At 44.6% G+C, this 24455-nt stretch overlaps 1 protein-coding gene across 1 annotated transcript in view; it reads left to right on the top strand.

Annotated features, from left to right (window-relative positions):
* The window catches only part of DNAH5 (dynein axonemal heavy chain 5), a 640276-nt gene that overhangs the window by 83336 nt on the left and 532485 nt on the right, over nucleotides 1-24455 (top strand). Inside the window, 2 exon segments of the mRNA XM_029590044.1 lie at nucleotides 15208-15345; nucleotides 23502-23678. Coding sequence (XP_029445904.1) covers nucleotides 15208-15345; nucleotides 23502-23678 — 315 coding nt within the window.

The raw sequence follows: 24455 nt of genomic DNA, 5'->3' as shown, positions 1-24455 counted from the left end.
ATTTGTATTTATTTTCCTATGAAGTATGTATAGCATTATGAGAAACTGAAAAACAAGTAGTGTTGAACCTCTGCTTTTGTACTGATGTTTTGAGGTGTGACTTCTGATTTACATTAACTTATCCATCCCTTAGATACTTTTATCACTTTGATAGTATGCAGTAAGCCCTGTTTATAAACTGTGGCAAACAGTTTTACAAGGTTAGTGTATTCTTCGATCTTTTGCTCAGTAGGAAATGATAGGGGAATATCCCTTTGCCCAGAACATCAAGAATCCAAGGGAGCACTAGGGCTGCTTTACTCTTGCATCCACTGCTCTTGAAGGTGCAGATGCTATGCAGATGGTGATATGTGATGCATATGGAGCACACTCATTTACCTCTTCATCAGAGTGAAGTGCATTGGCAATATTAGCTGGACATTTTGCAAGATACCACTTCTTGACTAGGGTTACCAGCTGGCTTCAGATTTTCAGGACAGGTTGATCCAGTCCTGGTCTTACCCATTGCATGCTGGGACTTATTCTGATTTACCTTTTGCATTCCCTAATAAAATCCAGGCTATATAAGTACCTGCATGCCAGAGAGTAAAACCAGAACTGGATCAGCCTGTCCTGAAAATCTGGAGCCAGCTGGCAACTCTATTCTTGACAAATATGACAGCCATTATTTTAGCAAAAGTCACAGTTGAACAGAACATTTAATAGTGGAGTTGAAGGTCTAAAGTTTGCTATTTTGCTGGAAACATATTGAAATTTTCAGTAGGGAACCTAACTGGCAATGTACACATATTCTTTTCAGCCTGCACAAACTGAGCCAGTTTTCAAATACACAGTACTTGTGTACAATGTGTTTGAATATTTGCTTCTCATGTGGATAAAAGTATACGTATATGCTTACATGGTGTTAAATGATGGTATAACACATCTAAAGCCTGTCTATTACGTGCTTACATTTTGAGAATTGAAATATATGCACTTAAGGGTAGATTTTAAAAAACCTGCGAGCGTAAATTCCCGGGGTTTACATGAGTGGCCGGGCCTTGCATGCACCGGGCGAATTTTCAAAGAGGCCTGGCCATGCGAGTAAACTCCGGTACGCGCACAACTGCCGGGGGTGGGCCGGGACAGTGCCATTGAATGCTGTCCTGAAAACTAGGGCGCGCGCAACTTACTTCAGCCTGGGGACCTGAAGTAACTTCTGAAACAAACCCTCCCCAAAAAATAGGCAGGGGTTAGGGAGTAGAGGAGAGGGGAAGAGGGAGGGAGTTTAGATAGAGGTGTAGGGACACTCCTTCCCAGTCCGCTCCTTGTGTGCATGTCGGGAAGCTCGCACACATGGATGTGCACATACACATTTTAAAATCTACCCATTAGTTTCCAAACATGTCTTTTAAATGGCCCAGGAACATCTCTCTTCTATGTGGACAAAAGTATGTGGAAATTTTATTGCGGCTAAAAGTCCACTTAGCAACAGTCAGCACCAACAACCATCTGTGGAAAAGGTGTCTAAGCCTTTGAAAATGTACTCATAAAAGAAGAGTAAAGGACATGAACATTAAGAATAGCTGTGTTAAAAAAAAAAATTATTTTATGATTTTTTTTGCTCCATATTTCAGCTCAGCAGATTGCTCAAAATCGAACAGCTTAGTTTATAATTCCTCACTCTATAATTTGTAATGTTCTGTGTTGGTCACTATGTGTGTCACACTCGTAAAAGCATATTTGTGCTGCATTTTCGGGAGATTTTGCGATTGATTTAGTTTGCTTAGGTTGTTCTCTCACTATCCCACCCATAAGTGAGCTATTGTGGATAGGTTAAACAGAGTCGCCTTCTTCCAACTCATGCCTTTGTTGTGTGGTACTCAGATAGTGCCTTGTCTGAAAGTGGGATTATTTTGCTTTCCTCTCTATTAATGATTGACCTTGGTTAAGAAGGCATATATCAGTCTTCACTTGCGGGCCAATACAGAGCGCAATGGAGCGCACTGTTAACCCTCAACTGGACGCGTGTTTTCGACGCGCTAGCGTTACCCCTTATTCAGTAAGGGGCTGAAAACGCACGTCCAACCCCCCGAACCTTATAGCGCCCGCAACATGCAAATGCATGTTGATGGCCCTATTAGGTATTCCCACGTGATTCAGAAAACAAAATATGCAGCCAAGCAGCACATTTTGCTTTCAGAAATTAGCGCCTACCCAAAGGTAGCTGCTAATTTCTTCGGGCACCAGGAAAGTGCACAGAAAAGCAGTAAAAACTGCTTTTCTGTGCACCCTCCGACTTAATATCATGGCGATATTAAGTCGGAGGTCCCAAAAATTACCAAAAGTAAAAAAAAAATAAAATAAAATTGAAGTCGGCTCGTGGGTCGAAAACCGGACGCTCAATTTTGCCGGCGTCCGGTTTCCGAACCCGTGGCTGTCAGCAGGCTCGAGAACCGATGCCGGCAAAATTGAGCGTCGGCTGTCAAACCCGCTGACAGCCGCAGCTCCGGTCCAAAAGGAGGTGCTAGGGACGCGCTAGTGTCCCTAGCGCCTCCTTTTGCCTGTTTTTACCACTGGGCCTGATTTGCATATTGAATCGCGTGCACAGGAGCGTGGCCTGTGCGTGTGACGGGAGAGTGGGCGTTTGCCCGCTCTCCCGCGGACTTTACTGTATCGGCCCATTGGTTAGATAGCATAGATGTATGATGCATGCAGTGGTGCTGTCTCATCTTGATTATTGCAACATAGTTTATTTTGGGCTTCCAGGGAAACTGTTGGCTTAGTTGCAGTTAAGTCCAAAATACTGCTGCTACAGTCGTTCTAGGAGTGAAGAGATGGAATAAAGCAATACCACTGCTGCTTGCCTTATACTGGCTACCTATCAAATTGTGTGATTACTTAAAAACCCTAACATCACTTTCAGAGTACTAAAGGGGTATGCCCCTGGCTATGTAGCATGTCTTGTGACTCAATATTTTTCCCATTGACCCTTATGGTCTAGTCAGATTGTCGGCTGGTGTTGCTTCATGTTTAAAAATATAAAACTTGTTAGCTTGAAGGAAAAAACAATCATGGGTAATAGGGGCGGATTATGGGAAAATATCGGCCTGGGGGATTTTTATCCATACTGGCCCATGGGTATACAATTTTACACACACACACACACACACACACACACACACACACACTTCTTGATCACTTAAGTGTAAGGAAATTATGGAATAAAAGACACAAATATAGAAAGTTCCAACATTGTAATATAGGGGTAGATTTTCAAAGGGTTACGCGCGTAACCCCGAAAACCTGCCCCTGCCCGCGCCGAGCCTATTTTGCATAGCTCTGCGGCACGCACAAGCCCCGGGATGCGCGTATGTCCTGGGGCTTTGTAAAAGGGGCAGGAAGGGGCGGGGTCGTGGGTGTGGCGCCGATCTGGGAGCGGTCCGTGGGCAGGACTGAGGCCTCTGGCACAACGGCCATGCCTGAGGTTTGCTCGTCGGCAGCTGGCCGGTGCGCGCAAGTTACGCCTGCCAGAGGCAGGAAAACAAGGTGGGGGGGGATTTAGGTAGGGCTGGGGGGCGGGTTAGATAGGAGAAGGGAGGGGAAGGTGGGGGGGAGCGGAAGGAAAGGGCTTCCTTAGGGCTCGGCATGCGCAAGGTGCACAAGTGTGCACCCCCTTGTGCGCGCCGACCCTGGATTTTATAACATGCGTGCGGCAGCGCGCGCATGTTATAAAATCGGGTGTACATTTGTGTGTGCCGGGTAGCGCGCACAAATGTACCCCGTGCGCGCCGATTCGAAAATCTGCCCCATAGTGCACATTTTAAATACTTAATATATCATATATAAAATATTTCAGTAAGCACTTTCAATCAACAAGGCACCTACTAGTTTGAGTGCATTTTCTATTTTCAGTGGAAGAGCAGGTGGCAATACAACAATGCAATGTTCCTCAGTCACCGGCAGCTTGAGTTGACGAGCTTAATCCCAGAGTCAGAAAAAACTGCTGAACTAGGACATTTCCCCTTACCACTCACCATACAAAAATAAATATTCATATGCTGATGTTACCTCATTAATAGCAGCAACAATTCCCTCCACTTCCAGGAACATTGTATAATCCAAAATCCTTCAGAAAAAGTACCCCTGCCATACAATAATATACTAACTGCCAGATTCAAATAGTTACAGTCCTACCTATAAAAAAGCAAAACTGTAAATATAACATCAGACCCTAAACCACCAATACACTTCCTTCTGCTACATCTCCATACACAGAAACTACATATTTGCGGAATATCTCACCTTGGTCACACATGCAGGATTTAAAAAAGTCAACAATATCTTGAACATCCAATAATATAAAAAGCTCATTAAAATGTTTAAAAATTTGCCAAAAATAACAAAATATTTCAAAACTGCAGCATCAAATATAACCCAATAATAAAAACTAACTGGTATGAACAAAAATCCTCTGCCATCCATACCTGGGAACTTTTTGATTTCCAGTCACCCTGAAATTGTCATGGATTAGAAGGGGAGGAGGAAGGAGAACAAACTATCTCTTCTCACACACACACACACACACACACACACACACACACACACACACACACACACACATTCTCTCAAACACGATCATACTGTACATGTTCACTCTCAATTTCTCTCATACACACACACACACGACTCTCTCCTCCTCATACACAGACGCAATAACATTAACTCTCTCTCCCCCTCATACACAGACACACTAACACTAATTGACTCTCTTCCCCTCATAAACACTAAGGAGCAGATTTAAAAAGCCTACACGTGTAAATCCAGATGGATTACGCACGCCGGGCCTATTTTCAAAAGGCCCGGCGGTGCGCGTAAAACCTCGGGACGCACGTAAGTCCCGGGGCTTGAAAAAATGGGTGGTCTGGGGGGCGTGGCCAGAGGCCTTTCTTCGGCTGCTGGGCCTGGGGATCACGTGCTAGCACTCGGCCAGCACACGCAAGTTATACCTGCCTCTGGCAGGAGTGAATTCTGGGATAAAGGTATGGGGGTATTTTTTTTTCAGGCTGGGGGGCGGGACAGGTAGGGGAAGATGGGGGGACCCTGGATTTTATAATATGTGCGCTGCGGCGCGCGCATGTTATAAAATCGGGTGTACATTTGTGCGCGCCGGGTAGCGCGCACAAATGTAGGCCATGTGCGTAGGTTTTAAAATCTGCCCCTAACTGGCTCTCTCTCCCCCTCATACACACTAACTGGATATCTCTCCCCCTCATACACAGATACACTAACACTAATTGGCTCTCTCTCCCCCTCTTACACAGACACACTAACACTAACTGACTCTCTTCCCCCCTCATATACAGACACACTAACACTAACTGACTCTCTCACTTTCACTCATACACAGACACACTAACACTAACTGACTCTCTTCCCCCCTCATATACAGACACACTAACACTAACTGACTCTCTCACTCCCCCTCATACACAGACACACTAACACTAACTGACTCTCTCACTCCCCCTCATACACAGACACACTAACACTAATTGACTCTCTCCCCCTCATAAACACTAAATGGTTCTCTCCCCCTCATAAACACTAACTGGCTATCTCTTCCCCCCTTACACAGACACACTAACACTAACTGACTCTCTCACTCCCCCTCATACACAGACACACTAACACTAACTGACTCTCTTCCTCTCATAAACACTAACTGGCTCTCTCTCCCCCCCTTACACAGACACACTAACACTAACTGACTCTCTTCCTCTCATAAACACTAACTGGCTCTCTCTCCCCCTCTTACACAGACACACTAACACTAACTGACTCTCTTCCCCCTCATACACAGACACACTAACACTAACTGACTCTCTTCCTCTCATAAACACTAACTGGCTCTCTCTCCCCCCTTACACAGACACACTAACACTAACTGACTCTCTTCCCCCTCATACACAGACACACTAACACTAACTGACTCTCTTCCTCTCATAAACACTAACTGACTCTCTTCCCCCCTCATACACAGACACACTAACACTAACTGACTCTCTTCCCCCTCATACACAGACACACTAACACTAACTGACTCTATTCCCCCCTCATATACAGACACACTAACACTAACTGACTCTCTTCCCCCTCATACACAGACACACTAACACTGACTCTCTTCCCCCTCATACACAGACATACTAACACTAACTGACTCTCTTCCCCCCTCATATACAGACACACTAACACTAACTGACTCTCTCACTCCCCCTCATACACAGACACACTAACACTAACTGACTCTCTTCCCCCCTCATATACAGACACACTAACACTAACTAACTCTCTCACTCCCCCTCATACACAGACACACTAACACTAACTGACTCTCTCACTTTCACTCATACACAGACACACTAACACTAACTGACTCTCTTCCCCCCTCATATACAGACACACTAACACTAACTGACTCTCTCACTTTCACTCATACACAGACACACTAACACTAACTGACTCTCTTCCCCCCTCATATACAGACACACTAACACTAACTGACTCTCTCACTCCCCCTCATACACAGACACACTAACACTAACTGACTCTCTCACTCCCCCTCATACACAGACACACTAACACTAATTGACTCTCTCCCCCTCATAAACACTAAATGGTTCTCTCCCCCTCATAAACACTAACTGGCTATCTCTTCCCCCCTTACACAGACACACTAACACTAACTGACTCTCTCACTCCCCCTCATACACAGACACACTAACACTAACTGACTCTCTTCCTCTCATAAACACTAACTGGCTCTCTCTCCCCCCCTTACACAGACACACTAACACTAACTGACTCTCTTCCTCTCATAAACACTAACTGGCTCTCTCTCCCCCTCTTACACAGACACACTAACACTAACTGACTCTCTTCCCCCTCATACACAGACACACTAACACTAACTGACTCTCTTCCTCTCATAAACACTAACTGGCTCTCTCTCCCCCCTTACACAGACACACTAACACTAACTGACTCTCTTCCCCCTCATACACAGACACACTAACACTAACTGACTCTCTTCCTCTCATAAACACTAACTGACTCTCTTCCCCCTCATACACAGACACACTAACACTAACTGACTCTCTTCCCCCTCATACACAGACACACTAACACTAACTGACTCTCTTCCCCCTCATACACAGACTCACTAACACTAACTGACTCTCTTCCCCCTCATACACAGACACACTAACACTAACTGACTCTCTTCCTCTCATAAACACTAACTGGCTCTCTCTCCCCCCCCTTACACAGACACACTAACACTAACTGACTCTCTTCCTCTCATAAACACTAACTGGCTCTCTCTCCCCCTCTTACACAGACACACTAACACTGACTCCTTTCCCCCTCATACACAGACACACTAACACTAACTGACTCTCTCACTCCCCCTCATACACAGACACACTAACACTAACTGACTCTCTTCCCCCCTCATATACAGACACACTAACACTAACTGACTCTCTTCCTCTCATAAACACTAACTGGCTCTCTCTCCCCCTCTTACACAGACACACTAACACTAACTGACTCTCTTCCCCCTCATACACAGACACACTAACACTAACTGACTCTCTTCCCCCTCATACACAGACTCACTAACACTAACTGACTCTCTTCCTCTCATAAACACTAACTGGCTCTCTCTCCCCCCCCTTACACAGACACACTAACACTAACTGACTCTCTTCCTCTCATAAACACTAACTGGCTCTCTCTCCCCCTCTTACACAGACACACTAACACTAACTGACTCTCTCACTCCCCCTCATACACAGACACACTAACACTAACTGACTCTCTCACTCCCCCTCATACACAGACACACTAACACTAACTGACTCTCTTCCCCCCTCATATACAGACACACTAACACTAACTGACTCTCTCACTCCCCCTCATACACAGACACACTAACACTAATTGACTCTCTCCCCCTCATAAACACTAAATGGTTCTCTCCCACTCATAAACACTAACTGGCTATCTCTTCCCCCCTTACACAGACACACTAACACTAACTGACTCTCTCACTCCCCCTCATACACAGACACACTAACACTAACTGACTCTCTTCCTCTCATAAACACTAACTGGCTCTCTCTCCCCCTCTTACACAGACACACTAACACTAACTGACTCTCTTCCCCCTCATACACAGACACACTAACACTAACTGACTCTCTTCCTCTCATAAACACTAACTGGCTCTCTCTCCCCCCTTACACAGACACACTAACACTAACTGACTCTCTTCCCCCTCATACACAGACACACTAACACTAACTGACTCTCTTCCTCTCATAAACACTAACTGACTCTCTTCCCCCTCTTACACAGACACACTAACACTAACTGACTCTCTTCCCCCTCATACACAGACACACTAACACTAACTGACTCTCTTCCTCTCATAAACACTAACTGGCTCTCTCTCCCCCCCTCTTACACAGACACACTAACACTAACTGACTCTCTTCCCCCTCATACACAGACACACTAACACTAACTGACTCTCTTCCTCTCATAAACACTAACTGGCTCTCTCTCCCCCCCTCTTACACAGACACACTAACACTAACTGACTCTCTTCCCCCTCATACACAGACACACTAACACTAACTGACTCTCTTCCTCTCATAAACACTAACTGGCTCTCTCTCCCCCTCTTACACAGACACACTAACACTAACTGACTCTCTTCCTCTCATAAACACTAACTGGCTCTCTCTCCCCCTCTTACACAGACACACTAACACTAACTGACTCTCTCACTCCCCCTCATACACAGACACACTAACACTAACTGACTCTCTCACTCCCCCTCATACACAGACACACTAACACTAACTGACTCTCTTCCCCCCTCATATACAGACACACTAACACTAACTGACTCTCTCACTCCCCCTCATACACAGACACACTAACACTAATTGACTCTCTCCCCCTCATAAACACTAAATGGTTCTCTCCCACTCATAAACACTAACTGGCTATCTCTTCCCCCCTTACACAGACACACTAACACTAACTGACTCTCTCACTCCCCCTCATACACAGACACACTAACACTAACTGACTCTCTTCCTCTCATAAACACTAACTGGCTCTCTCTCCCCCTCTTACACAGACACACTAACACTAACTGACTCTCTTCCCCCTCATACACAGACACACTAACACTAACTGACTCTCTTCCTCTCATAAACACTAACTGGCTCTCTCTCCCCCCTTACACAGACACACTAACACTAACTGACTCTCTTCCCCCTCATACACAGACACACTAACACTAACTGACTCTCTTCCTCTCATAAACACTAACTGACTCTCTTCCCCCTCTTACACAGACACACTAACACTAACTGACTCTCTTCCCCCTCATACACAGACACACTAACACTAACTGACTCTCTTCCTCTCATAAACACTAACTGGCTCTCTCTCCCCCCCCTCTTACACAGACACACTAACACTAACTGACTCTCTTCCCCCTCATACACAGACACACTAACACTAACTGACTCTCTTCCTCTCATAAACACTAACTGGCTCTCTCTCCCCCCCTCTTACACAGACACACTAACACTAACTGACTCTCTTCCCCCTCATACACAGACACACTAACACTAACTGACTCTCTTCCTCTCATAAACACTAACTGGCTCTCTCTCCCCCTCTTACACAGACACACTAACACTAACTGACTCTCTTCTCCCTCATACACAGACACACTAACACTAACTGACTCTCTTCCCCCTCATACACAGACACACTAACACTAACTGACTCTCTTCCTCCTCATACACAGACTCACTAACACTAACTGACTCTCTTCCCCCTCATACACAGACACACTAACACTAACTGACTCTCTTCCCCCTCATAAACACTAACTGGCTCTCTCTCCCCCCTTACACAGACACACTGACTCTCTTCCCCCCACATATACAGACACACAAACACTAACTGACTCTCTCTCCCTCATATACAGACACACTCTCACTTGCTCTCCCCTCCTCATACACACACTCATTCACTGGCACTCTCACAATCCAGGCCTCCTCTTCTGCTGCAGGCACCAGAGGATGTATGGGGCCTTTGTATTAAGCAACTGCTGGGAGGGGTGTGCCGGCTCCGGTAGGCCTCTTCTTTAACTACGGGCAGGGGTGACAGTGTCGGCGGACCCGCAGGTCCTTTGTAGTTAAAATTCCTATAGGAGGGGTGTGTCAGCCCGTCCCACTAAGCCTTCTCTTCAGCCCCGCTGGTTCCTTTTTTTTTCTGCTGCGGGTGGGAAGGCTTTTGCTGGTGGCCCCGTTGGGTTTTTTGGTTGGTCACTGGCAGGAGAGTTAGTGTCGATAGGCCTACTTCTCAGCCGCAGGCGGGAGTTTTGGTGCCGATCCTTTCTGGGCCTCTTCAATTTCTTGTTTGCGAGCTGCGGGAGTTGGAAACACTTTCTGCTGGTGCTGCCTTGCAATTTTGCACCATGCCAGGCCTGCGGTTCTGCAATTAGGCAGGGGCTGGGCATGGTGCAAAATTGTAATGCAATGCCAGCAGAAAGTGTCCCTGACTCCCACAGCCCGCAAACAACTCCGTGGTGCCGGCAGGGACCGAAATGACCCTCCCCAGACCCAAAAACGAAATGGGGACAAAAAAATTTTTATGCACTCCCCTAATTTGCTCCATAAGATGCACAGACGCCCGGGAAAAGAGCTGGTTTAGCAAACCATTTTTTTTTTAAATTTTCCCCCTCTGAATCCTAGGTGCTTCTTATGGTCAGGTATGTCTCTTGGAGCGCAAAATTCAGATTTGATCATATTATGATCAATATTGCCAAGCGGCCCCACCACCATTACCTCTCTCACCAAAATCCTGCATTCCACTGAGTATTAGATCTAAAATTGCTTCCTCTCTCGTTGGTTCCTGAACCAATTGCTCCATAAAACTGTCATTTATTCTATTAAGGAACTTTATCTGTCTAGCATACCCTGATGTTTCATTTACTCAGTCAATATTGGAGTAATTGAAATGTAAACCAAAATACAACAGTTTGGAACCCAAAACAATATTGAAATATTAGCCTAAGAAGGTATCAGCAAGCCTGCCATTGTGTGACTTCAAAACAAGACACCAACCGGTCTTCTAATCATTCACCTTCATCATTCTTTAATGCTTCAAAAAAATATTTTTTAATTTTTGTATTTTCTTTAAAAATGGTCCTCCATCCTCAAAAGGTATTAAAAGATAGACTCTAAAGGTGTAAGCATTATACTATAGAGTCTATCTTTTAATACCCTTTGAAGTCACACAACGTCAAGCTTGCTGACACCTTCTTAGGCTATTTCAATATTGTTTTGGGTTCCACACTGTTGTGTTTTGATTTGGTTTCTGTGGTTAACCGTTGACTCTTTTGTTTTGAGTTGGGTAATTGAAATCTCCCATTATTACTGCACTACTAGTTTGGTTAGCTTTCCTAATTTCTCTTAGCATTTGACTGCCTGTCTCACCATTTTGGCCAGGTAGATGGTAGTATACTCCTATCATTATACTCTTCCCCAACACACAAGGGATTTCTACACATAAAGATTCGATTGTGCATTTAGTCTCATGCAGGATCTTTCTCCTTTTCGACTTTATGCCATCCCGGACATAAAGCGCCACCCCGCCACCAAGATGCTGCTCTCTGTCATTGCGATATAATTTGTACCCTGGAATAGCACTCTGAGATGCCAGTTAAGTCTATGTCATCATTCCCTGCTATACACTCTAACTCTCCCATCTTACTTCTTAGACTTCTGGTATGCAAACATTTCAAAGTGTGTTTTTTGTTTGTATTTACATTCTGCTTTTAAGTTGACAGGGATAAATTGGAATCTTTTAGCTCAGGTGAGTTTTTAATATTAAGCACTTGGACTACTTTTCTTATTATTGGAACCTCTCTATTGGGATGCCCTAACTCTAATGCTTCATTAATATCCTTTGAAGATACCCCCCTCCGAACCATGCGCTGCTAAGCAACTGTCTGCTTTCCCCTTTGTTCTGGTTGTATCACTCACAAAGCTAAAGAAACCATAACCAGATAAAAAATGAGGAAAAGGAGACTGCTGGTGTTTTTTCTTCTTGGAGCTGTAACTGTGAGGGATACAGCAGCAAACAGACTACCATGAAAGGCGCTTATAAATTCTGTTTTCTGGTTTAGATGCAAGGTTTATAATAGTCTTTGCCTGTGGTTTTAGAAAATTAATGGATGCATTTCATAGGGTGTAGTATTAAGACTGACTGCATAAGTGCAAAATCTGCAGGTACATTTTACCCATAGACTTTGTATCTGTATACTTCAATTTTGAAAATTACCCCAGGCAAGTATCCACTCACATTGGCGCTTGCTAATTTGTACAGGTACTTGAAGATTCAAAAGTATGTACATATTTCCAAATCCTACCCTGACTCCTATTGTCCAGGAATGCCTCCTCCTACTGGGGGAAAAATATGCGCATAGAGGCCTCTCGTACATACTTCCACCTGCATATAGGGCGGGCAGTTTTCAAAAAGGCCATTTCCACGGGTAAAGCATTATTTTACCTGTGGAAGTGCTTTTAAAATTACCCTACCTTTCCACAGGGAGCACGTTTTTCAGTAACTTCTAAGGACTAGATTTCTCTTTAGTGTTCATGTTCTTTCTTTTCTTTTTATAATTTTCACGAAAATCACAAGAATCCTCTTGTACTGAAATGAGAATATCATGAAGAAATACACCTCATAAATCACACAAATTATGACAAAACCAGTGAAATATCATGAAACATGAAATCTCCAAGTAAAGGAAATGGAGATGAGACAAAGTGTAATCAAAGCGGTTTACCATACACAGGAAAAAAGAAATAAATCCCGGTAATACCCCACCATTAATTCTAGCACCTAACCCTAACAACTGGGAGTTCTTCAGGGGCGGGAATCGAGGAATGCTCGCAATTGTGAGGGTTTAAAAAAAAAACATATTTGGAATCTATATAATGAACTAAGCATTTACATGGATATCTTAACACAGATTTAGCTCCTCGTGATAGAACCACCATTCTCATAGCAAGAAACTTTTTCCTCCGCAACTGAGTGGCTCTTGCTAAATTGGGGTAAATCCATATTTTTTGGCCGTAAAACAAGGAGGGAACCGTTTCGCAGAAAAAAAAACCTTAACCACAGCATTTTTGTCAGAAATAAAAGTAAATGATACTAACAATGTAGCACGATTAGTTACCACAGTGTCTAAAGACATATCCAAAATATCAGATAAATTTGAAAGACTGCTCAGATTGATATTGATCAGCAGATAACCCTTGATTCCATTCATTTAAAGGTAAATAGTACATTTTAGAAATAACCGGCAAATTATCCCAGAACCCAAGTTAGATAAGATTTAAATAAATCACTAGGTGGAAAATTAAGTACATGGAGCTTTAAGGTTTTCAAAACATTTTCAGTATTTCCTAGTTTTTTTGTGTGAACCAGTTCAGATTACACTAGACTATGCTGTAAATTCTCCACTGTAGTTAGACGAGGATCTATCTGTCCTATTTTTTCACTAAGAGTATTAACAGTCTTATCCATACTTGTGATCTATTAATTAATATCCAAGGCTATATTCGTTAAAGTGGAAATTGCCAACTCCAAAGAGAATAAAGCAGTCCATAATGAATCCATTGTAATCACAGGAGGTTTTATCAGAGAAATTCTAGGCAATGAACATAACTTCACATCAGCTTCTCCTGTCCTGGGGAGACAGTTGCACCTTCCCCAACTCCAGAGGGCTTGGTTGGTTCAGTCAAGCCTGAGGCCCAGCCTGGGCTCTGAGGCATCATAGCTGGAGCCTCTGACATTCCTCCTCCATAGCCTCCCAGCTCAAGATCTTTCAGCGACTTCGGGTCTTCACTCTGGTCAGGATTGAAAGGTTGGGTCGTTAGCCCAAACGACAAGGTGGCAAATGGTGGGGAAGGCGTTGTAGGTACGCCAGGGCTTAGTGATGCTCCTTCAGCCAGCGACACCGATGTCCGCTCTACATCAAAAGTCGCAGCGACTGCTCCTTCCAATAGCGATATCGGTGGGGCCGCAAAGAAGCTCTCAATTTGTGGCTGATGTTCATCTGGTAAGGGAGAAGAAACTAAATTCTCTCTTATCTACGCTTTCCTTTTCGTGTGAGGCATAACTAGAGGAAATAGAGCTCAAAGGCAAAAGGAGATGGAGAGAGCTCTTTAGCGTGCTTCCCAGCTGGCGGCCATCTTGTCCAATCCCCATGTTCATGTTCTTTCTAAGTCAACCATTTTTCCCCCACCAAAATAAAAGTTAACTATTTATTTTTAAATATGTAAACCTTTTCTAAGTGGAGTAACCCCCTAAGTGGTGTGATTGTAAATATCATACATACATACACAAACACACCTACAGTTACATTGATAGTATTTGTCCTTCATTCTTAGAGGTTAAGGGCCTGATTTTCAACAGCATTTACTCACTTAAAAATGGGTTTTACACGTGTAAATGCACTTAATCCATGTAAGAGGGCTTTTAAAAATTTGTCCATTGGATTTATTCGCATAAGTGCATTTTTTGCGGGTAAATGGCTTTTGAAAATTGCTACAATAATATTTACATGCATAAATCCTTTTGAAAATTATTCCCTAAGGAGTAATTTACTCAAGTAAATGCTTTTTAAAATCAGGCCCTTAGATTTTACCATGCTCCCAGATTTATGTGGGTGTGTTATATGTTTTTATGGCAGTACAATCTGTTGTGTGTTATTCCTTATTTCAGTTCATTTGGGTCTAGGTTAGCAGTTCTCAGCTTCATCTCTGGGAGCACCCAAGCCATTCTGGTTTTCATATGCATGAGATATATTTGTGTACAGATATATTTGAATTAGGTAGGTGAATGCAGACACATCTCTTGTACATTCATTATCGATAGTCTGAAAACCAAACAGGACAGTTTGTTCTGAAGACTGGGCTGAGAACTGCTGCGCTAGATCTTGAAGAGAGACCAAGACTCAGCTCTGCTGCACTCTAACAGTTGTCCCTGAAAGTCTGATTGGTCAGTTGACAATAGTGTCCCTTCAGCAAATAATATGGTTAATTCTGTTTTAATTTCTAGGTGAACCTGAGTAAATGTGAAACATATGACCTGAAAACACTGAAGGGGCCACAAGACTACATGGCAGTAGCTAACAGCACAGAGGCCCTAGAGAAAATAGAGACTTGTATGAAAGTGTGGATCAAGCAAATTGAACAGGTAATTTTGTTTTCAGGTGCTGTTGCATTTCTGGACGCTGCATAAGCCTCCCCTCCACCAGAGGACCCTGGTGATTCCAGCTTCAAACTACCAACACATCCTTGGTCCCTGGCCTCTGCCTGTCCTGCAGTCTCTGCACCACCAAAGGACCTCCATGATCTCTTTACCCTGGCTGGCCAAGCCCTTCTCTCCTGCCTGCACCACACCCAGACTCCTGCCCTACTTAACCTGTCTGTCCTTCCCCTCAATGCTTCGGCATCGAGTCCTCCTTGGCTCCCTGCTTTATCCACTCTCGCTTTGCGACCTTCTTTTTTTTTTTAATTTATATTTTTCAAATATAACAACATATGTTTATGACGAAACATGTATATATAATAAAGGCCTACTATAAAAGTCTAGTGTCGTCAAACATATAAAGCATACAATTTGTACAGCGGACAGTTTTTGTTTTGTAGTGATATTCCTCCATTTCCCCCCTTCCAGTCCCCCCCCCCCCCCCCCGACAGTCCAGTGCTCATGTAGAATATATGGTGTCGAGTATGGATGGATACTTTTCTGCGTCGATTGTAAGTAGTACCATTGGTTGTTGATTGGGCTGTGCATACCATATTAAATCAATCACTCTCCGGACATTATCCGCTGCTAGCCTGCCTGGGACAAATCCTGTCTGATCTGAGTATATTAAAGAGGTGGCAATATTACTTAGACGAGTAGCCAAAATTTTTGCCAGCAGCTTCAAGTCCAGGTTGATGAGAGATATGGGTCTATAGGACCCACACAACGTAACATCCCGCTGACAGGGGACGAGTTATGGTAGAGCTCAAGGATATGTAAAAGCTGGCTGTGAACCCATCTATACCCGGCGATTTCCCGGTTTTTAGCCCTTGAATCGCTTTCAATACTTCCTCTTCTGAGACTGGCTTATTGAGAGATTGTTGTTGGACTTGCTCTGCACACTGCAGCTATATATTCCCTAAATATGAATCTATGGCGTCTTGAGAAATGTCCTTCCTATGGGAATAAAGTTGATGATAGAATTGAATAAACCTCTGACGAATTTTCTCGTTATCGGAAAATATCTCGCCAGTTTCTGATCTAATTTTTAAAATTTGGTTCTGCGTAGCTCGGGCCTTGAGCCTTCTAGCAAGCATCTTCCCAGCTTTATTTCCTCCCTCGAAGAATTCCTGCTCAGCTTTGTCCATTTGAAACGCTAATTCACGAATTGATAGGTCTTTCAACTCCTCCCTCAATCTATCTAATTTGGTAGCCACCTCCAGTTCCCCACTGAGTTTGTGTCTAATTTCAAGTTTGCTCAATTGGGACATGATCTCTGTTCGCCTTTTATTTTTGGTTTTCTGAACATAAGAGGCCCGTGCTATTAGTTTGCCTCTGGCTACTGCTTTAAAGCAGTCCCACAATGTGTTAGCAGATACTTCCCCATTGTTGTTCTCCTCTAAAAATTTCTCCATTTCTTGTCTCAGTACAGTACAAAATTCGGTATCATTCAATAGGCTATCGTTTAGCCGACAGAATCTTTCTCCTGACTGGATTCCCAATTTCTGAAATGTAATTGTAATGGCTGCATGATCGGATCATGTAATTGGAGATATCTCTGTAGATTTGATCTTGTTGTTATGTTTGTGGCATTGTAGACTCTTGGTCGGAATGGAGATGACACCGCCCACGGGGAGGGGCCATGTGGGGAACCACTGCAATAGGCTGAATTCAGATAGCAGACACAGTATGGATAGAGGCTTTATTGTACTGCTTGTAGATAGCTGGTAAAACAGGAAGGTAAGGCACTGATCCCAGAAGTGCCAGTATGTTCAACAGGCTCAGATGTGAAGTCTCACCCAGATGTTTCACGATAGGTGGAAGCCCGCAGTGCGGGTAACGTCGCAGCTGATGGGTGGAGCTGGAGCACCGGATCGTAGAGGTACTCACAGGAATGGTGGCATCTTCCTGATGGTGGAAAGTTGGGACTGGAGGTCCATGGTGCAGGATATAATGGCTGGTAGGCCCTCGAGGAGCGAGTACCTGATGGTCCGATATCCTGAAATGTAGAAGAGAGAGAGAGACCCCCGAGGAGCGGTTGTCTAGTTAGAGAGGATTCCGAAGGGTAGTTGGAAGCGAGAGACCCCCGAGGTGTGGGTATCTAAAGCTTCTACTGCAGCGAGGCCCTTGGAGTGAAGCAGCGTCTAAGCGTGCAGCTTAGAGTGGTCAGAGTAGCTTAAACCAAAGTCCTTGCTAATTCAAGGTGGTAATGAAAGCGGAGGCTAGATATACCCGGAGGTACTGATGTCATGCGGTGGGGCCGCCCCCGAGGTTCCCACCATGACGTGTATTTGAGTGTAGAAGATGTGTGCGCTCGCGCCCTAGGAGGCCATGGAAGTGAGCATGGTGGATGGGGATGCCCATGCTGGTTTGGCAACGCCGAGTCACTCGGCATTCGGCACCGGAGGCAGCCATCTTGCTCAAAGAGAGACAAAGGGGAGAAAGAGGTAAGGCAGAGCGGTCGCAGCCGTCTGCGACCGATGGACGCAACACTTGTTAGTGAGATCTTTATCTACAAAGAAGTAATCAATTCTTGAGTATGTTTACGTACTTTTGAATAGAATGTGTAGTTAAGCTCTGACGGATGGTAAAGTCACCAGGCGTCGCTCAAGTTCCAATCACTCGGAAGAGTTTTCAGACCCTTCCTGTGGCATCTGGAGTGGCTCCCTCCTCTCCCACTTGAATCTAAAAATGGGTACCAGGTGATAATGACGTCCCCCCCTATTATTAAGGAACCCTCTACTCACTGTTGGAGAGTTGTAGCCAATTGCTCGAAGAATAAACCTTGTCCCGTATTGGGGGCATATATATTTACAATAGTATAAATAGTTTTGCCTAATTTAAACTTGACAATAATGTATCTTCCTTCAGTATCTCACATTATAGAGACAATGTCTACTGTCACTTTTTTGAAAAAAGAATACCCACACCTCCGTATTTGTGACCTACTGTGGTGGAGGCAAAGAATTGCGTAGGGAATTGTTGAGATAGCAGTAGCTTCTCATATTTCTTCCTGAGATGAGTCTCTTGGTATAGGAGGATATCCACTTTTTCCCTAGTGGGATCTTGTAATAATCTTTTTCGTTTGTAAAAGGAATTAAGCCCCTTGACATTCCAAGACATCATTCTTAATTCACCCATTTTAAGAGTTTCTCCCCCACAATCTGTGGTGTCCTGTGAATCTCGGTGTATCTATTCAACTCCTTTCCCTTCCCAAATGTTTGGTATGTACCAACCTTCCCCTCCCCACTCGTTAGTAAATAATAGGACTGTAAATTATCAGTGGTCCCACCCCCCTTCCTTTTTCCCCCACCCCCTCCCTATGTTCCCCCCCATACGTAACTCTCACGCCCCCGGAGGACTAACGCCTCTCAAGAACCTTTCCGGTGTTTGTGCATTCCACCCCTCCCCCCCTTACTGAGGCCTATGTTATTAATATCCTTAACTCATTTAAAAAATAAACAAAACTTGTCTTAAATAGAATACCACAAGTAGTTATACACACTTATGCTTCACAAACCCTGAGCATCACAACATCAGTACTAAGTACTGCTAATGCCTAGTGTCTGGTAACTGCTGGCTGAATTTTTCCAGTATATCACACACTGAGTTCTGCTTGACTCACGGCACAGTTTCCCTGGAGGTTATCTGTCTTCTTAAACGTTTTCCCCTGTGCTAAACTCTCTGCCATTTCTATGGTGTCCCCAAGGGGAAACCCAAAACTTGCGTCTTGTCTAGCAGTTTGGAGGCTTCTTCCACGGTTTTGACTCTGGAAGAGACACCCTGAATCATAAATTGAAGCCCAAAAGGGAATAACCACTTATAGCGATAGTTTCCTGCCCGTAGAACCTGGAGCACTTCGCGAACTTCACTCCTCTTCTTTATAGTAATTGGAGACAGGTCTTGAAAGATTTCCACTTTGCCTCCATGCCACTGAAAATCTGGCATTTGTCTCGCTTGTTGTAGTATCTTTTCTTTCTGTTCATAAGCATGGAAGCATACCACTATGTCTCTGGGTGTGTTTCCTCTCAGTTTGGTGAGGGCTTTATGTGCCCTATCCAGTTTAATTAAAGGGGGACTGTCTTCTGTGTTCTGATTTTGCAGAATAAGACCACAAATGTCTTATATAATTTTAGTGCAGTCTTGATATCCTTCACCTTGCCTTCTGGTATGCCCCTGAATCGTAAGTTCCCCCTTCTGGAGCGATTCTTCAGATCTTCTAGCCAGCTTAAATATTCATCCACTCCCTGTTTTAGCTGGTCAACTTCTTTCTGCAGGGCAGTGAAAGCTTCACCCTGCTCTTCTGCCTGCATCTCTAAAGCATCCATGCGGTCCCCCAGGCCTGCAAAATCGCGTCGGAGCTCAGCAGCTATCTGCTGTATTTCACTTTTAAATTTCCCATGCCCTCTTTCAACTCACCGAACCACCTTTGGAAGTCAACGCATGTAATTTCTGGCTCTTCTACCTCCCACGATTTGCAGCTGTTCTCGGTGGTGAGAGGAGAAGCGGCACTTTGTTCGCCCTGATCAGGGTTGGCCATGCTGTCCTGGAGCTGCTCTGCCGCAGCAGAGAACAAAAATTGTTTGAGGTCCGCGATTTTTTTCCTCATCGCCATCTAACAGTCTCCAGAGACCAGGGCAGTGGTTTTCACTAATTTTTAAGTCAGATGAAGCTAGATTTATTTATAAGCTGGGGGGAAGGAGCTCGGGATTCAAGCCACCATCGGGTCGGGTGATGTCACTTCCTCCTGCTTTGCGACCTTCTAAGGCCTTTCCTTGTGTTCCTGTGAGACCTCTGGGCCTTCTGATCTCTGTTCTGCCTTGCTTACTCCTTCTGCCCTGTTTCGTGACTTCCTGCCTAGCTCTGAGACTCCAAGGTCTCTCTCTGTTTCTAGGCTTCTCTCTGCCTTGCCTCTTGGGGCTTTCCTTGCCTGCACTGCCTTCGGGCATTCTGGGGTAGATTTTCAAAGGGGTACGCGCATAGGATGCGTGCGCAAGCCCCGGGACGCGCGTAAGCCCCGGGGCTTGCATGGAGAGGCGTGGCGGGGGGCGTGGCGGGCATGGCGCGGGTGACGCGACGTTTCAGGGGCGGCGCCGTGGGCGTGGTTTCTGCCTGGGGGCTGTTCCGGGGGCGTGGCTGCGCCCTCCGGAACAGCCCCTGGGTTGGGTGATGGCGTGCCAGCAGCCCGCTGGCGCGAGCAGTTTTACATCTGCCTCCGGCAGGCGTAAATCCGGTGATAAAGGTAGGGGGGGTTTAGATAGGGCCGGGGGGGGGGGGGGGTTAGGTAGGGGAAGGGAGGGGAAGGTGAGGAGAGGGCGAAAGAAAGTTCCCTCTGAGGCCGCTCTGATTTCAGAGCGGCCTCGGAGGGAACCGAGGCAGGTTTCGCAGCTTGGCGCGCGCAGGCTGCCCAAAATTGGCAGCCTTGCGTGCGCCGATCCCGGATTTTAATGGATACACGCGGCTACGCACGTATCTATTGAAATCCCGCGTACTCTTGTTCGCGCTTGGTGCGCGAACAAAAGTACGCGCTCACAGAAAATTATAAAATCTACCCCTCTATGTTCCATGTTCTGTGTAGTCCTTGTTCTGGTTTATCCTGTCTTGCCCTAGTCCCTGTTTCAGTATTCCAGCTTCACTCTTATCTGCACCCTGGTCCACCTGTTTCAGTTCACTCTTACCTGCACTCAGATCCAGTTTGTTCCGGTGTTCCAGTTCACTCTTACCTGCACTCGGATCCAGTTTGTTCCAGTGTTCCAGTCTTCACAGCTTCATTGCTGCCTGCACTGCATCCTTGAACTCCAATCCAGACTTCACTTGTCCCTTGCTTCAGCTTCACAGGACTATCCACACTCTGTGCCAGTCCTGCCATCCTGCGCTACTCCAGAACGTGGTGTCTACAACATCCCCTCTACAGCCGCCCTCACAACAGGTGCATTGTATACAGAATATCAAAAAATGATCCTCGACTGATAAAAGATACTTTGTGACAGTGAATCCTTTTGATTGTTTGTGTGGGGTTGTTCTGCAACTTCCAGCTCACATTTACTTAGTTTATCGATTCATTTCTTGATTGTGCCAACAGTTACTACACAACAAAAACCGAACTCTCAGCTTAGGATGTATTGTTTCTGTTTCTATCACTGGACAGCTGATGGAAGCCAGTGGCTGCCTTGTTGTCCGGTGCTCAGCCTAACTGTGCTGGAGGAAATAGGAAGCAAACACACGATTCCACGTCCTGGAGACCTTTTAGATGATGTTGACTGATAGCAGTGCAAGCACTACAGGGTGGTTTAACTAGCCAGTTTTTTTTTAAAAATTGGACACTGCCACTTTTTTTTTTTAGTTTTGCAGCAATAACCTAGTTGCAGTGGAGGAATAGCATAATGGTTAGATGAGAGGGCTAAGAACCAGGGAGGGCAGCATTCAAATCTTGTTTCTCCCATTGACGTTCCTTCTGTCCTTGGGTAAGTCATTTCACTCCTCAGGTAGCAGCTTAGGGTTAGATTTTCTAAGGTGCGCGCGTGCTTCCCAGTGCACACACATGGACGCACCAATTTTATAATATGTGCGACGATGGCGCGCATATGTTATAAAATCTTTGGGCCGCACGCACATGCGTGCCGGATTTTGTAATCCATGTGCGCATGTGCTTGCAGCGCACGCAAGGGGGGGGGGGGAGATTTAGTCAATTCCTGTGCGGCGACACATCAAGACCTTGCCCAGTTCCCTACCCTCCTATCTAACCTTCCTTCCCCTTCCTCTCTCCTCCCTACCTCCTAAACCTACCCTACCGTACCTTTTTAAAAAATATTTCACAAGTTGCTACTCCTCTGGAGCAGTAGTAACTTGTGTATGTCGGCAGGCTGCTGTTGAGTGCTTCCCCGGCACAGTGGCAAATGGCCGCTGTACAGGGGCCTCCAGCCCCGCCCCTCCCTGCCCTCCGGACTGCCCAGCCCCGCCCCTGGACCACCCCTTTATCTGTACCCTTTAGATTGTAAACCCTTCTACTGAACTGGATTATAACTCATCTTGAGCATGGGTTTGCTAATGTAATAAAAAATTAGTAGGGATTGTAATGTAATAAGAAATTAGTAGGGATTCAAATTGCTTAATAAAAGAAATATTAAAAAATGAAGTTATGTGCAGAAATACCAAGAACTGAATATCTTAACCCTGCTGACTGCATACATTTTGAGCACACATTTCATTGCATGCACAAAATCTATCTGGATAAAAAGGGGCAATGCTGGAGGCATTCCAGGATCAGGGCTAAATTTTAGCCAGAGAGTGCTCAATATATGTGCCTGAGTCTGTCCTAAATTCAAACAGGTAAAGTTATGCATGTAGCTTAATCCGGGTATGCTCAGTGGCAAACTCATGCACATTTGTCCTGTTTAATATTTATTTATTTATTTATCTATCTATCTGTTTGTTTATTTATTTATTTATTTAAAGTTTTTATATACTGACATTAGTGGGGAACATCATGCCGGTTTATATCTGAACTAAAAAGGTGGAAAGTACATTAAACAGGTAAAGGGGATGGGAGAATGAACAGAAAGAGGCCGAGAAGGGCCGGAGACGGAGCAAAAAGGAATATGGTACATAATAATAAATTATGTACTACAAGTAACAAAATGAAACAATAGAAACTTTATACAGGCTAAAACATTGTGCACATAACTTTATCCAGTTAACTTCCCTGCTTGTCTGCTCTCTGATTCTTGACCTCTGTGTTTGTATTTTAGTTCAGGAGTTTCTGTTGCAAAGTGAAATAATAAAACATAATTTTGTTAACTATTCCAGGTAAAAAGTGCAGTTTGAGTTCTTGGTTATCATAATGGTAAAGAAAAGCCAATAAATACCTTCCCCAGTCTGTTAGCAAGCCCTCTGATGTACTTACCCCGAATCCAATGAATCCTACTTGTTCAGTGTTATGTGCCTGATATTTTGGGGGATTCTGATGTCCTGACTGACATCATGGCTGTGCTGCTCCTCCATGGGCCTTTTGTTACTGCCTGGGTTTGGAATTCTCTTGCTTAAAGTTGCTGCTTCGGTTCTCTCCTAGTGACTGAGTATTTTGTATTGCTCACCATTTTCAGGTTCTTGCTGAAAGTAACCAGCTACGGAAGGAAGCTGATGACCTCGGGCCACGAGCTGAGCTGGATCACTGGAAGAAACGACTGTCCAAGTTCAACTACTTGCTGGACCAGCTAAAGAACTCAGATGTGAAAGCTGTTCTAGGAGTTCTAACAGCTGCTAAATCCAGATTTCTGAAGGTTCTCATCAGTTTCTTCATTTTTTTCTCCTTTATCCTCTATTACAAGGCAAACATTCAGAATATGAATTTTTTTTGGGGAGACACTAATTCGCTCTGCAGAATTTATCTCACTACTTGCCTGTTTGCTTTTTTTACCTTTGTTGTATGAAGAAGAATCAATGCCACTTCAGTGAGGGTAGGCTACACAAAGATCCCAGTTTTGATGCCTTTACATGATCTCCTGACATTATCGCTATTACTGGCAGCACTGCCGACTGTCATTCCTTTCATCAGCATGTGGCGTAATAAGTGGTTCATCATGAACATGCTGCCGCTAGCTCCATCTTCAGTTGCTTTACAGACGTGAGGCATTAAAGACACAGGATTCTGCTGGCACTGAGTCGTAGCACAGGTCTCTCTACCTTTTCTTTGCTCTCCTGATCTTTCTCTTTTTTTTTTTTTCATTTTTCTTCTTACCTTTTCTGCACGGTTCCCTCTTTCCATATCTGTCCTCCTTTCCCTGACTTTGACTCACCGATTTTTTCCTATCATTATTAACCTACAGTGGGACAGATCCAGGAAGCTGCTTTTGTAGATGGAGGGGATCTTTTGCAAACAATCGAAGCCTATGACAAGTTTAATTACTAGTATTGTTATGGATGGGTTCCTGTTCACAAAAGCTTTTTTTTAAATTTAATTTCAATCATCCCTAATCAGAATTCCATGCAGACATGCATGCACACAAATATATATAAGCTGGGTGGCTGGTGGACATGAGGATCGCTTGGTAACTTAC

Source organism: Rhinatrema bivittatum, chromosome 2, assembly GCF_901001135.1.
Source record: "Rhinatrema bivittatum chromosome 2, aRhiBiv1.1, whole genome shotgun sequence".
Lineage (NCBI taxonomy): Eukaryota > Metazoa > Chordata > Amphibia > Gymnophiona > Rhinatrematidae > Rhinatrema > Rhinatrema bivittatum.
The sequence above is the reverse complement of the archived record's forward strand: the minus strand, read 5'-3'. Positions and strand labels throughout refer to the sequence as shown.